This window comes from Eretmochelys imbricata, chromosome 23, assembly GCF_965152235.1.
Source record: "Eretmochelys imbricata isolate rEreImb1 chromosome 23, rEreImb1.hap1, whole genome shotgun sequence".
In the NCBI taxonomy this organism is placed as follows: Eukaryota; Metazoa; Chordata; order Testudines; family Cheloniidae; genus Eretmochelys; species Eretmochelys imbricata.
This window is the reverse complement of record NC_135594.1, coordinates 17,209,680-17,222,730: the sequence shown is the minus strand read 5'-3', so window position 1 is coordinate 17,222,730 and position 13,051 is coordinate 17,209,680. Positions and strand designations below refer to the sequence as shown.

Genomic DNA, 13,051 nt, shown 5'->3' with positions numbered 1-13,051 from the left:
CAGGAGGCTACGTGAGCTTGGGCTGTCCGCTCCCTTCCGCCACGCAGGACACCTGGGTTCCATTCGCGGCTCTGCAGCAGACGGCCTCCAAGACCACAGCGCCCCCTAGCACCCGGCATGGACTGCCAGGGGAGAGCGCCCCCCACCGAGCCCCCTAGCACCCGGCATGGACTGCCAGGGGTGAGCGCCCCCCCACCGCGCCCCCTAGCACCCGGCATGGACTGCCAGGGGAGAGCGCCCCCCACTGAGCCCCCTAGCACCCGGCATGGACTGCCAGGGGTGAGCGCCCCCCCCACCGCGCCCCCTAGCACCCGGCATGGACTGCCGGGGAGAGCGCCCCCCCACCGCGCCCCCTAGCACCCGGCATGGACTGCCAGGGGAGAGCGCCCCCCACCGAGCCCCCTAGCACCCGGCATGGACTGCCAGGGGTGAGCGCCCCCCCACCGCGCCCCCTAGCACCCGGCATGGACTGCCAGGGGAGAGCGCCCCCCACCGAGCCCCCTAGCACCCGGCATGGACTGCCAGGGGTGAGCGCCCCCCCACCGCGCCCCCTAGCACCCGGCATGGACTGCCAGGGGAGAGTGCCCCCCCACCGCGCCCCCTAGCACCCGGCATGGACTGCCAGGGGTGAGCGCCCCCCACCGAGCCCCCGAGCACCCGGCATGGACTGCCAAGGGTGAGCGCCCCCCCACCGCACCGCCTAGCACCCGGCATGGACTGCCAGGGGACAGCGCCCCCCCACCGAGCCCCCTAGCACCCAGCATGGACTGCCAGGGGACAGCGCCCCCCACCGAGCCCCCTAGCACCCGGCATGGACTGCCAGGGGACAGCGCCCCCCACCGAGCCCCCTAGCACCCGGCATGGACTGCCAGGGGACAGCGCCCCCCCACCATGCCCCCTAGCACCCGGCATGGACTGCCAGGGGAGAGCGCCCCCCCACCACGCCCCCTAGCACCCGGCATGGACTGCCAGGGGTGAGCGCCCCCCACCGTGACCCCTAGCACCCAGCATGGACTGCCAGGGGACAGCGCCCCCCACCGAGCCCCCTAGCACCCGGCATGGACTGCCAGGGGACAACGCCCCCCACCGAGCCCCCTAGCACCCGGCATGGACTGCCAGGGGACAGCGCCCCCCACCGAGCCCCCTAGCACCCGGCATGGACTGCCAGGGGAGAGCGCCCCCCCCACCACGCCCCCTAGCACCCGGCATGGACTGCCAGGGGAGAGCGCCCCCCCACCGAGCCCCCTAGCACCCGGCATGGACTGCCAGGGAACAGCGCCCCCCACCGTGCCCCCTAGCACCCGGCATGGACTGCCAGGGGAGAGCGCCCCCCACCGAGCCCCCTAGCACCCGGCATGGACTGCCAGGGGAGAGCGCCCCCCACCGTGCCCCCTAGCACCCGGCATGGACTGCCAGGGGAGAGCGCCCCCCACCGTGCCCCCTAGCACCCGGCATGGACTGCCAGGGGACAGCGCCCCCCACCGAGCCCCCTAGCACCCGGCATGGACTGCCAGGGGACAGCACCCCCCACCGAGCCCCCTAGCACCCGGCATGGACTGCCAGGGGACAGCGCCCCCCCACCGAGCCCCCTAGCACCCGGCATGGACTGCCAGGGGACAGCGCCCCCCCACCGAGCCCCCTAGCACCCGGCATGGACTGCCAGGGGACAGCACCCCCCCACCGTGCCCCCTAGCACCCGGCATGGACTGCCAGGGGACAGCGCCCCCCCTACCGCGCCCCTAGCACCCGGCATGGACTGCCAGGGGACAGCACCCCCCCACCGTGCCCCCTAGTACCCGGCATGGACTGCCAGGGGTGAGCGCCCCCCCACCGAGCCCCCTAGCACCCGGCATGGACTGCCAAGGGTGAGCGCCCCCCACCATGCCCCCTAGCACCCGGCATGGACTGCCAGGGGACAGTGCCCCCCCACCGTGCCCCCTAGCACCCGGCATGGACTGCCAGGGGACAGCACCCCCCCCCACCGAGCCCCCCTAGCACCCGGCATGGACTGCCAGGGGACAGCACCCCCCCCACCGAGCCCCCTAGCACCCGGCATGGACTGCCAGGGGACAGCACCCCCCACAGAGCCCCCTAGCACACGGCATGGACTGCCAGGGGAGAGCGCCCCCCACCGAGCCCCCTAGCACCCGGCATGGACTGCCAGGGGAGAGCGCCCCCCCACCGAGCCCCCTAGCACCCGGCATGGACTGCCAGGGGTGAGCGCCCCCCCACCGCGCCCCCTAGCACCCGGCATGGACTGCCAGGGGTGAGCGCCCCCCACCGTGCCCCCTAGCACCCGGCATGGTCTGCCAGGGGTGAGCGCCCCCCCACCGAGCCCCCTAGCACCCGGCATGGACTGCCAAGGGTGAGCGCCCCCCACCGAGCCCCCTAGCACCCGGCATGGACTGCCAGGGGAGAGCGCCCCCCACCGAGCCCCCTAGCACCCGGCATGGACTGCCAGGGGAGAGCGCCCCCCACCGAGCCCCCTAGCACCCGGCATGGACTGCCAGGGGAGAGCGCCCCCCACCGAGCCCCCTAGCACCCGGCATGGACTGCCAGGGGAGAGCGCCCCCCACCGAGCCCCCTAGCACCCGGCATGGACTGCCAGGGGACAGCGCCCCCCCACCGAGCCCCCTAGCACCCGGCATGGTCTGCCAGGGGTGAGCGCCCCCCACCGTGCCCCCTAGCACCCAGCATGGACTGCCAAGGGTGAGCGCCCCCCACCGAGCCCCCTAGCACACGGCATGGATTGCCAGGGGAGGGCGCCCCCCACCGTGCCCCCTAGCACCCGGCATGGACAGCCAGGGGACAGTGCCCCCCCACCGAGCCCCCTAGCACCCGGCATGGACTGCCAGGGGAGAGCGCCCCCCACCGAGCCCCCTAGCACCCGGCATGGACTGCCAGGGGACAGCGCCCCCCTACCGTGCCCCCTAGCACCCGGCATGGACTGCCAGGGAACAGCGCCCCCCCACAGAGCCCCCTAGCACCCGGCATGGACTGCCAGGGGAGAGCGCCCCCCACCGAGCCCCCTAGCACCCGGCATGGACTGCCAGGGGACAGCACCCCCCACCGAGCCCCCGAGCACCCGGCATGGACTGCCAGGGGAGAGCGCCCCCCACCGTGCCCCCTAGCACCCGGCATGGACTGCCAGGGGACAGCGCCCCCCACCGTGCCCCCTAGCACCCGGCATGGACTGCCAGGGGTGAGCGCCCCCCTACCGTGCCCCCTAGCACCCGGCATGGACTGCCAGGGGACAGCGCCCCCCCCACCGAGCCCCCTAGCACCCGGCATGGACTGCCAGGGGACAGCGCCCCCCACCGTGCCCCCTAGCACCCGGCATGGACTGCCAGGGGACAGCGCCCCCCCACCGAGCCCCCTAGCACCCGGCATGGACTGCCAGGGGACAGCGCCCCCCACCGCGCCCCCTAGCACCCGGCATGGACTGCCAGGGGACAGCGCCCCCCTACCGCGCCCCCTAGCACCCGGCATGGACTGCCAGGGGACAGTGCCCCCCACCGTGCCCCCTAGCACCCGGCATGGACTGCCAGGGGTGAGCGCCCCCCACCGAGCCCCCTAGCACCCGGCATGGACTGCCAGGGGACAGCGCCCCCCTACCGCGCCCCCTAGCACCCAGCATGGACTGCCAGGGGACAGCGCCCCCCACCGAGCCCCCTAGCACCCGGCATGGACTGCCAGGGGTGAGCGACCCCCACCGAGCCCCCTAGCACCCGGCATGGACTGCCAGGGGTGAGCGCCCCCCACCGAGCCCCCTAGCACCCGGCATGGACTGCCAGGGGACAGCGCCCCCCCCCCCCACGCCCCCTAGCACCCGGCATGGACTGCCAGGGGACAGCACCCCCCCACCGTGCCCCCTAGTACCCGGCATGGACTGCCAGGGGAGAGCGCCCCCCCCACCGAGCCCCCTAGCACCCGGCATGGACTGCCAGGGGACAGCGCCCCCCCCACCGAGCCCCCTAGCACCCGGCATGGACTGCCAGGGGACAGCGCCCCCCTACCGCGCCCCCTAGCACCCGGCATGGACTGCCAGGGGTGAGTGCCTCCCACCGAGCCCCCTAGCACCCGGCATGGACTGCCAGGGGTGAGCGCCCCCCCCACCGCGCCCCCTAGCACCCGGCATGGACTGCCAGGGGAGAGCGCCCCCCACCGAGCCCCCTAGCACCCGGCATGGACTGCCAGGGGAGAGCGCCCCCCACCGAGCCCCCTAGCACCCGGCATGGACTGCCAGGGGTGAGCGCCCCCCCCACCGCGCCCCCTAGCACCCGGCATGGACTGCCAGGGGAGAGCGCCCCCCATCGCGCCCCCTAGCACCCGGCATGGACTGCCAGGGGTGAGCGCCCCCCACCGAGCCCCCTAGCACCTGGCATGGACTGCCAGGGGAGAGCGCCCCCCCACCGAGCCCCCTAGCACCCGGCATGGACTGCCAGGGGACAACGCCCCCCCTACCGCGCCCCCTAGCACCCGGCATGGACTGCCAGGGGAGGGCGCCCCCCACCGAGCCCCCTAGCACCCGGCATGGACTGCCAGGGGAGGGCGCCCCCCCACCACGCCCCCTAGTACCTGGCATGGACTGCCAGGGGTGAGCGCCCCCCACCGAGCCCCCTAGCACCCGGCATGGACTGCCAGGGGAGAGCGCCCCCCCACCGAGCCCCCTAGCACCCGGCATGGACTGCCAGGGGTGAGCGCCCCCCACCGAGCCCCCTAGTACCCGGCATGGACTGCCAGGGGTGAGCGCCCCCCACCGAGCCCCCTAGCACCCAGCATGGACTGCCAGGGATGAGCGCCCCCCACAGAGCCCCCTAGCACCCAGCATGGACTGCCAGGGGAGAGCGCCCCCCACCGCGCCCCCTAGCACCGACTGCCAGGGAACAGCGCCCCCCACGGAGCCCCATAGCACCCGGCATGGACTGCCAGGGGACAGCGCCCCCCCACCGAGCCCCCTAGCACCCGGCATGGACTGCCAGGGGTGAGCGCCCCCCACCGAGCCCCCTAGCACCCAGCATGGACTGCCAGGGATGAGCGCCCCCCACAGAGCCCCCTAGCACCCGGCATGGACTGCCAGGGGAGAGCGCCCCCCACCACGCCCCCTAGCACCGACTGCCAGGGGACAGCGCCCCCCACGGAGCCCCCTGCCTCACAGCACTGTGCCCCCTAGGGCCAGCACTTAAGTCTGACCTAAGGGCTCCCCCCCACACACACCTGAGAGCAGCATGGGATCTTTCTCCACCGATTTCCGCACATGGTCCGATTCCCCGGTCAGGGAGCTCTCGTCAATCTTCAGGTCGTTCCCCTGGATCAGAACCCCATCAGCCGGGAGCAAGTCGCCTGGCGAAGGGGAGAAAATGGCCCACATGAGACCTGTGTGCCCGTGTCGGGCATCCCTGGATCTGCCCCCAGTCCCTCCACATGGGACCTGCATAGCCCAGATGGCACCCACATGCCCCACAACCCCTTCCCAGATCTCACCAATCTGCCCATCTGCCCCGGCCCAGTCCCCTCTGTCCCCTTGGCCCAGTCATCGTGGATCTTGACCCATGAGTCCCTCTGGCCCCGAATTTGGGACCTGGATATCCCTCTGCCTCTGCCCCAGATGGTACACACATGCCCCACCACCTCTTCCCAGACCAGACCCAAGTGCCCATCTAACCCAGCATCAGAGCACCTGGGATCAGATCCACACGCAAATCTATCCCTTCCCAGGTCAGTCCCACGAGCCCCTCTGCCCTGGTATCAGGGCTGCCCTGGATCGCCCTCCCCCGCTAAGCCCCTCTGCCCTGGTATCAGGGCTGCCCTGGATCGCCCTCCCCCCGCTAAGCCCCTCTGCCCCGGCGTCGGGGCTGCCCTGGATCGCCCTCCCCCTGCTAAGCCCCTCTGCCCCGGCGTCGGGGCTGCCCTGGATCGCCCTCCCCCCGCTAAGCCCCTCTGCCCCGGCGTCGGGGCTGCCCTGGATCGCCCTCCCCCCGCTAAGCCCCTCTGCCCCGGCGTCGGGGCTGCCCTGGATCGCCCTCCCCCCGCTAAGCCCCTCTGCCCCGGCGTCGGGGCTGCCCTGGATCGCCCTCCCCCCGCTAAGCCCCTCTGCCCCGGCGTCGGGGCTGCCCTGGATCGCCCTCCCCCCGCTAAGCCCCTCTGCCCCGGCGTCGGGGCTGCCCTGGATCGCCCCTCCCCCCGCTAAGCCCCTCTGCCCCGGCGTCGGGGCTGCCCTGGATCGCCCTCCCCCCGCTAAGCCCCTCTGCCCCGGCGTCGGGGCTGCCCTGGATCGCCCTCCCCCCGCTAAGCCCCTCTGCCCCGGCGTCGGGGCTGCCCTGGATCGCCCTCCCCCCGCTAAGCCCCTCTGCCCCGGCGTCGGGGCTGCCCTGGATCGCCCTCCCCCCGCTAAGCCCCTCTGCCCCGGCGTCGGGGCTGCCCTGGATCGCCCTCCCCCCGCTAAGCCCCTCTGCCCCGGCGTCGGGGCTGCCCTGGATCGCCCTCCCCCCGCTACGCCCCTCTGCCCCGGCGTCGGGGCTGCCCTGGATCGCCCTCCCCCCGCTACGCCCCTCTGCCCCGGCGTCGGGCTGCCCTGGATCGCCCTCCCCCGCTAAGCCCCTCTGCCCCGGCGTCGGGGCTGCCCTGGATCGCCCTCCCCCGCTAAGCCCCTCTGCCCCGGCGTCGGGGCTGCCCTGGATCGCCCTCCCCCCGCTAAGCCCCTCTGCCCCGGCGTCGGGGCTGCCCTGGATCGCCCTCCCCCCGCTAAGCCCCTCTGCCCCGGCGTCGGGGCTGCCCTGGATCGCCCTCCCCCCGCTAAGCCCCTCTGCCCCGGCGTCGGGGCTGCCCTGGATCGCCCTCCCCCCCGCTAAGCCCCTCTGCCCCGGCGTCGGGGCTGCCCTGGATCGCCCTCCCCCCGCTAAGCCCCTCTGCCCCGGCGTCGGGGCTGCCCTGGATCGCCCTCCCCCCGCTAAGCCCCTCTGCCCCGGCGTCGGGGCTGCCCTGGATCGCCCTCCCCCCGCTAAGCCCCTCTGCCCTGGCGTCGGGGCTGCCCGGATCCCCCCAGCCCGGCGGCGGGGCGCACTCACCGTATTTGATCTGGGCAATGTCTCCCACCACCAGCTCGGCCACGGGGATCTGGATCTGCTGCCCGTTGCGGACGACGGCGAATTTCTGCTCCTGCTCGATGCGGCTTTGGAGCCCCCGGAACTGCTTCTCCTTGCTCCAGTCGTTGAAGGCCGTGACCAGCACCACGCAGACGACGGAGAGCAGGATGGCCGCCCCCTCGATCCAGCCGGCCTCTGCCTCGCCCTCGTCCTCCGCCCCCGCTGCCAGGTTCCCACAGGCTATACCATGCCACGGGGCAGGGACCAGGGCGAAGCAGAGGGGTGAGAGGGAGAGGGATGGGACAGGAAGGAGGAGTTGGAGGGCAGGCCGGTGCCAAGCAAAGGTAACCGTGCATTGGGGCTGACAGACAGGGGCTGACAGACAGACAAGTTCCCCTCCCCACGCACGGTCCTGCTCCCCTCCCCCCGGAGGCTAGGTGGCATTAGGGTGGGGAGCCCCCGGCCAGGGGTGGGAAGGGTCTGCATGGGGCAAAGGGTGCGACACCTGCTCCATCCACCCTCCATGGGAGTCAGGGGATGGGTGGGCAGATGGGTGAGCACAGAGACGGGGCAGGGGATGGGTGAGTGGGCCAGTGGCCAGACGGATGGGTCAGTGGATGGACGGACAGATGGATGGGTGGGTCAGTGGATGGATGGGTGGATGGATCAGCGGACGGACGGGTGGGTCAGCGGACGGATGGGTGGGTGGGTCAGCAGACGGGTGGATGGGTGGGTCAGTGGTTGTATGGACAGATGGATCAGCAGATGGACGGGTGGGTCAGTGGATGGACGGACAGATGGATGGGTGGGTCAGCGGATGGATGGATAGATGGATGGATGGATCAGTGGACAGATGGATGGATCAGCGGATGGATGGGTGGGTCAGTGGACAGACAGATGGGTGGGTCAGTGGATGTATGGATGGATGGGTGGATGGGTGGATAAGGGGACGGATGGGTGGATGGGTGGATAAGTGGACGGATGGACGGATGGGTGGATAAGTGGACGGATGGACGGATGGGTGGGTGGGCCAGTGGTGGATGGATGGGTCAGTGGTTGGATGGACGGACGGATGGATCAGTGGATGGACGGGTGGGTCAGCGGACGGATGGGTGGGTGGGTCAGCAGCCGGTGGATGGGTGGGTCAGTGGTTGTATGGACAGATGGATCAGCGGATAGACGGGTGGGTCAGCGGATGGATGGATAGATGGATGGATGGATCAGCGGACAGATGGATGGGTCAGTGGTTGGATGGACGGATGGATCAGCGGATGGACGGGTGGGTCAGTGGACAGACAGATGGGTGGGTCAGTGGATGTATGGATGGATGGGTGGATGCGTGGACGGATGGGTGGATGGGTGGATAAGGGGACGGATGGGTGGGTTGGTCAGTGGTGGACAGATGGGTCAGTGGTTGGATGGACGGATGGATCAGCGGATGGACAGGTGGGTCAGTGGATGGGTGGGTCAGTGGACGGACAGATGGATGGATGGAGCAGATGGTGGAGCGGTTGGTGAACAGGTCAGAGGTTGGATGGACAGGCGGATCAGCAGATGGACGGATGGACTAATGGATGGAGTAGCAGACAGACAGAGGAATGGGTCAGCAGACGGATGGATGGATGGATCAGTGGCCGGCCCAGATGGCTGGAGGAGTAGCAGATGGACCGACGGGTCAGGGGCTGGATTGATGGGTCAGCAGATGGACAGATGGTTGGAGGAGTAGCAGAAAGATGGACGGATGGATCAGCGGATGGATGGAGTAGCAGATGGATGGATGGACGGATCAGAGAGTGGATGGGTAGGTCAGTGGATGGATGGATGGACGAACGGAGGAGCAGATAGATGGACGGACAGATGGATGGAGGAATAGCAGACAGATGGATGGACTGATCAGCAGATGGATGGATGGATGGATGGGTCAGTGGCCGCACGGATGGATGGGTGGGTCAGCGGATGGATGGATGGACAGACAGATCAGTGGATGAATGGATGGAGAAGCAGCAGACAGACAGAAAGATGAGTCAGTGGATGGATGGAAGGACAGACGGAGCAATGGGTGGACAGACGGACGGCCCAACGTGTGGATGGGTAGGTCAGTGTGTCACAGAGTGTGGGGGGAGTCCGGGCCCTGCACCCCTCTTCTTGGGATTCACCGGGACTCTCAGCCAGCCAGTAAAACGGGAGGTTTATTGGACAACAGGAACACAGTCCAAAACAGAGCTTGTGGGTACAACCAGGACCCCTCAGTCACGTCCTTCGGGGGGAGCAGGGAGCTTAGACCCCAGCCCTGGAGTTCCCTGTGTTCCTCTCCCCAGCCCCAAACTGAAACTAAACCCCCCCAGCAGGCTCCTTCCTGCAGCCTCTGTTCACATTCCTGGCAGAGGTGTCACCTCCCTCTCCCCCCCCCCGGCTCAGGGGACCGGCTCTCAGGTCTCCCATTGAAACCCCCCAGGCCACAGTCCCAGCTCAATGCTCCCCCCGCCCTGCTGCCTCACACAGTGGATGGACAGATGGAGGAGTAGCAGATGGATGGATGGACGGGTCAGCGGGTAGACGGACGGAGCAGCAGGTGGACCAACGGACGGAGCAGCGGGTGGATGGGTAGGTCAGTGGACGGACGGATGGATGGAGGAGTAGCAGACGGATGGATGGACCAACGGGTAGATGGACGGACGGACCAGCAGGTGGATGGATGGGCGGAGCAGCGGGTGGACGGACGGGCGGACGGACGGAGGGGTAGCAGACGGACAGATGGATGGCTCAGCGGTTGGATGGGCGGGCGGACGGACGGACCAGCAGGTGGATGGATGGGCGGAGCAGCGGGTGGACGGACGGGTGGACGGACGGAGGGGTAGCAGACGGACAGATGGATGGCTCAGCGGTTGGATGGGCGGACGGACGGACCAGCAGGTGGATGGATGGGCGGAGCAGCAGGTGGACGGGCGGACGGACGGACGGACGGAGGGGTAGCAGATGGACAGATGGATGGCTCAGCGGTTGGATGGGTGGACGGACGGACCAGCAGGTGGATGGATGGGCGGACGGGTAGCAGATGGACAGATGGATGGCTCAGCGGTTGGGCGGGCGGACGGACGGACCAGCAGGTGGATGGATGGGCGGACGGGTAGCAGACGGACAGATGGATGGCTCAGCGGTTGGATGGGCGGACGGATGGACCAGCAGGTGGATGGACGGACGGAGGGGTAGCAGACGGACAGATGGATGGCTCAGCAGTTGGACGGGCGGGCGGACGGACCAGCAGGCGGATGGATGGGCGGAACAGCGGGTGGACGGGCGGACGGACGGAGGGGTAGCAGACGGACAGATGGATGGCTCAGCGGTTGGACGGGCGGGGCGGACGGACCAGCAGGTGGATGGATGGGCGGACGGGTAGCAGACGGACAGATGGATGGCTCAGCGGTTGGACGGGCGGGCGGGCGGACGGACCAGCAGGCGGATGGATGGGCGGACGGGTAGCAGACGGACAGATGGATGGCTCAGCGGTTGGACGGGCGGGCGGACGGACCAGCAGGCGGATGGATGGGCGGAACAGCGGGTGGACGGGTGGACGGACGGAGGGGTAGCAGACGGACAGATGGATGGCTCAGCGGTTGGACGGGCGGGCGGGCGGACGGACCAGCAGGTGGATGGATGGGCGGACGGGTAGCAGACGGACAGATGGATGGCTCAGCGGTTGGACGGGCGGGCGGACGGACCAGCAGGCGGATGGATGGGCGGACGGGTAGCAGACGGACAGATGGATGGCTCAGCGGTTGGACGGGCGGGCCGGCGGACGGACCAGCAGGCGGATGGACGGGCGGACGGACGGACGGAGGGGTAGCAGACGGACAGATGGATGGCTCAGCGGTTGGACGGGCGGGCGGGCGGACGGACCAGCAGGCGGATGGATGGGCGGACGGGTAGCAGACGGACAGATGGATGGCTCAGCGGTTGGACGGGCGGGCGGACGGACCAGCAGGCGGATGGATGGGCGGAACAGCGGGTGGACGGGTGGACGGACGGAGGGGTAGCAGACGGACAGATGGATGGCTCAGCGGTTGGACGGGCGGGCGGGCGGACGGACCAGCAGGTGGATGGATGGGCGGACGGGTAGCAGACGGACAGATGGATGGCTCAGCGGTTGGACGGGCGGGCGGACGGACCAGCAGGCGGATGGATGGGCGGACGGGTAGCAGACGGACAGATGGATGGCTCAGCGGTTGGACGGGCGGGCCGGCGGACGGACCAGCAGGCGGATGGACGGGGCGGACGGACGGACGGAGGGGTAGCAGACGGACAGATGGATGGCTCAGCGGTTGGATGGGTGGACGGACGGACCAGCAGGTGGATGGATGGGCGGACGGGTAGCAGACGGACAGATGGATGGCTCAGCGGTTGGACGGGCGGGCGGACGGACCAGCAGGCGGATGGATGGGCGGACGGGTAGCAGACGGACAGATGGATGGCTCAGCGGTTGGACGGGCGGGCCGGCGGACGGACCAGCAGGCGGATGGACGGGCGGACGGACGGACGGAGGGGTAGCAGACGGACAGATGGATGGCTCAGCGGTTGGACGGGCGGGCGGACGGACGGACCAGCAGGCGGATGGATGGGCGGACGGGTAGCAGACGGACAGATGGATGGCTCAGCGGTTGGACGGGCAGACGGAGCAGTGGAGGGACCTTCGTTTCTCCCTCATCCCGCCTCGCAATCCCGTGACCCAACCACACCCGAGCTACCCCCCAGGGGTGGAAAAGGCCCCCCCCGCGCCCGCCTCCCCCCTTCCCCCCCACCAAGCTGCTGACCCCGGGCTCTGGCCCGCCCCATCTCGAGGGGAGCCCCCGGGCCAGGACTGACCTTCGCTCCCCTCTCCTGGCGGGGCGTAGAAGGACAGCCCCAGGGAGATGATGGCCGCGATCTCCAGGATGATCAGGGTCACGTCCTGCAGAGCCTCCCACACCAGCTGCAGGAAGGTCTTGGGCTGCTTGGGCGGGATGAAGTTCTGGCCGTAGATCTGCCGTCGCTTCTCCAGGTCGGCCGCGTTGTCCGACAGGCCTGAGAAGGGGCACAGAGATGGGGGATGAAGGCAGAGCCCGGATGCCTGGGTTCTCTCCCCGGCTCTGGGAGGGGAGCGGGGGCTGGTGGTTAGAGCAGGGGGGCTGGGAGCCAGGACGCCTGGGTTCTCTCCCTGGCTCTGGGAGGGGAGTGGGGGCTGGTGGTTAGAGCAGGGGGGCTGGGAGCCAGGACGCCTGGGTTCTCTCCCTGGCTCTGGGAGGGGAGTGGGGGCTGGTGGTTAGAGCAGGGGGGCTGGGAGCCAGGATGCCTGGGTTCTCTCCCTGGCTCTGGGAGGGGTGGGGGGGCTGGTGGTTAGAGCAGGGGGGCTGGGAGCCAGGACGCCTGGGTTCTCTCCCTGGCTCTGGGAGGGGAGTGGGGGCTGGTGGTTAGAGCAGGGGGGCTGGGAGCCAGGATGCCTGGGTTCTCTCCCTGGCTCTGGGAGGGGTGGGGGGCTGGTGGTTAGAGCAGGGGGGCTGGGAGCCAGGACGCCTGGGTTCTCTCCCTGGCTCTGGGAGGGGTGGGGGGCTGGTGGTTAGAGCAGGGGGGCTGGGAGCCAGGACGCCTGGGTTCTCTCCCTGGCTCTGGGAGGGGAGTGGGGGCTGGTGGTTAGAGCAGGGGGGCTGGGAGCCAGGATGCCTGGGTTCTCTCCCTGGCTCTGGGAGGGGTGGGGGGCTGGTGGTTAGAGCAGGGGGGCTGGGAGCCAGGACACCTGGGTTCTCTCCCCGACTCTGGGAGGGGAGGGGGGTTGGTGGTTAGAGCAGGGGGGCTGGGAGCCAGGACTCTCATGAATTTTGCTGCGGGTCCCAGAACCAGGTCAGCGTGGCAGAGAATTTGTGGATGGTCCCTGGGCTGCCGCTGCTGCCTGGGACTGGTGACATTTTAAATATTTAACGAGCTGGCAGGTGAGA

The 13,051-nt window shown here is 70.1% G+C and overlaps 1 protein-coding gene across 1 annotated transcript in view; it reads right to left on the bottom strand.

Annotated features, from left to right (window-relative positions):
- The window catches only part of ATP2B3 (ATPase plasma membrane Ca2+ transporting 3), a 59,526-nt gene that overhangs the window by 36,700 nt on the left and 9,775 nt on the right, over window positions 1–13,051 (bottom strand). The window contains exons 2-4 of the mRNA XM_077840222.1: window positions 11,946–12,143; window positions 7,068–7,325; window positions 5,218–5,343 (exon numbers count right to left, since the gene is read on the bottom strand). Coding sequence (XP_077696348.1) covers window positions 5,218–5,343; window positions 7,068–7,325; window positions 11,946–12,143 — 582 coding nt within the window. The remainder of the gene's footprint in view (window positions 1–5,217; window positions 5,344–7,067; window positions 7,326–11,945; window positions 12,144–13,051) is intronic.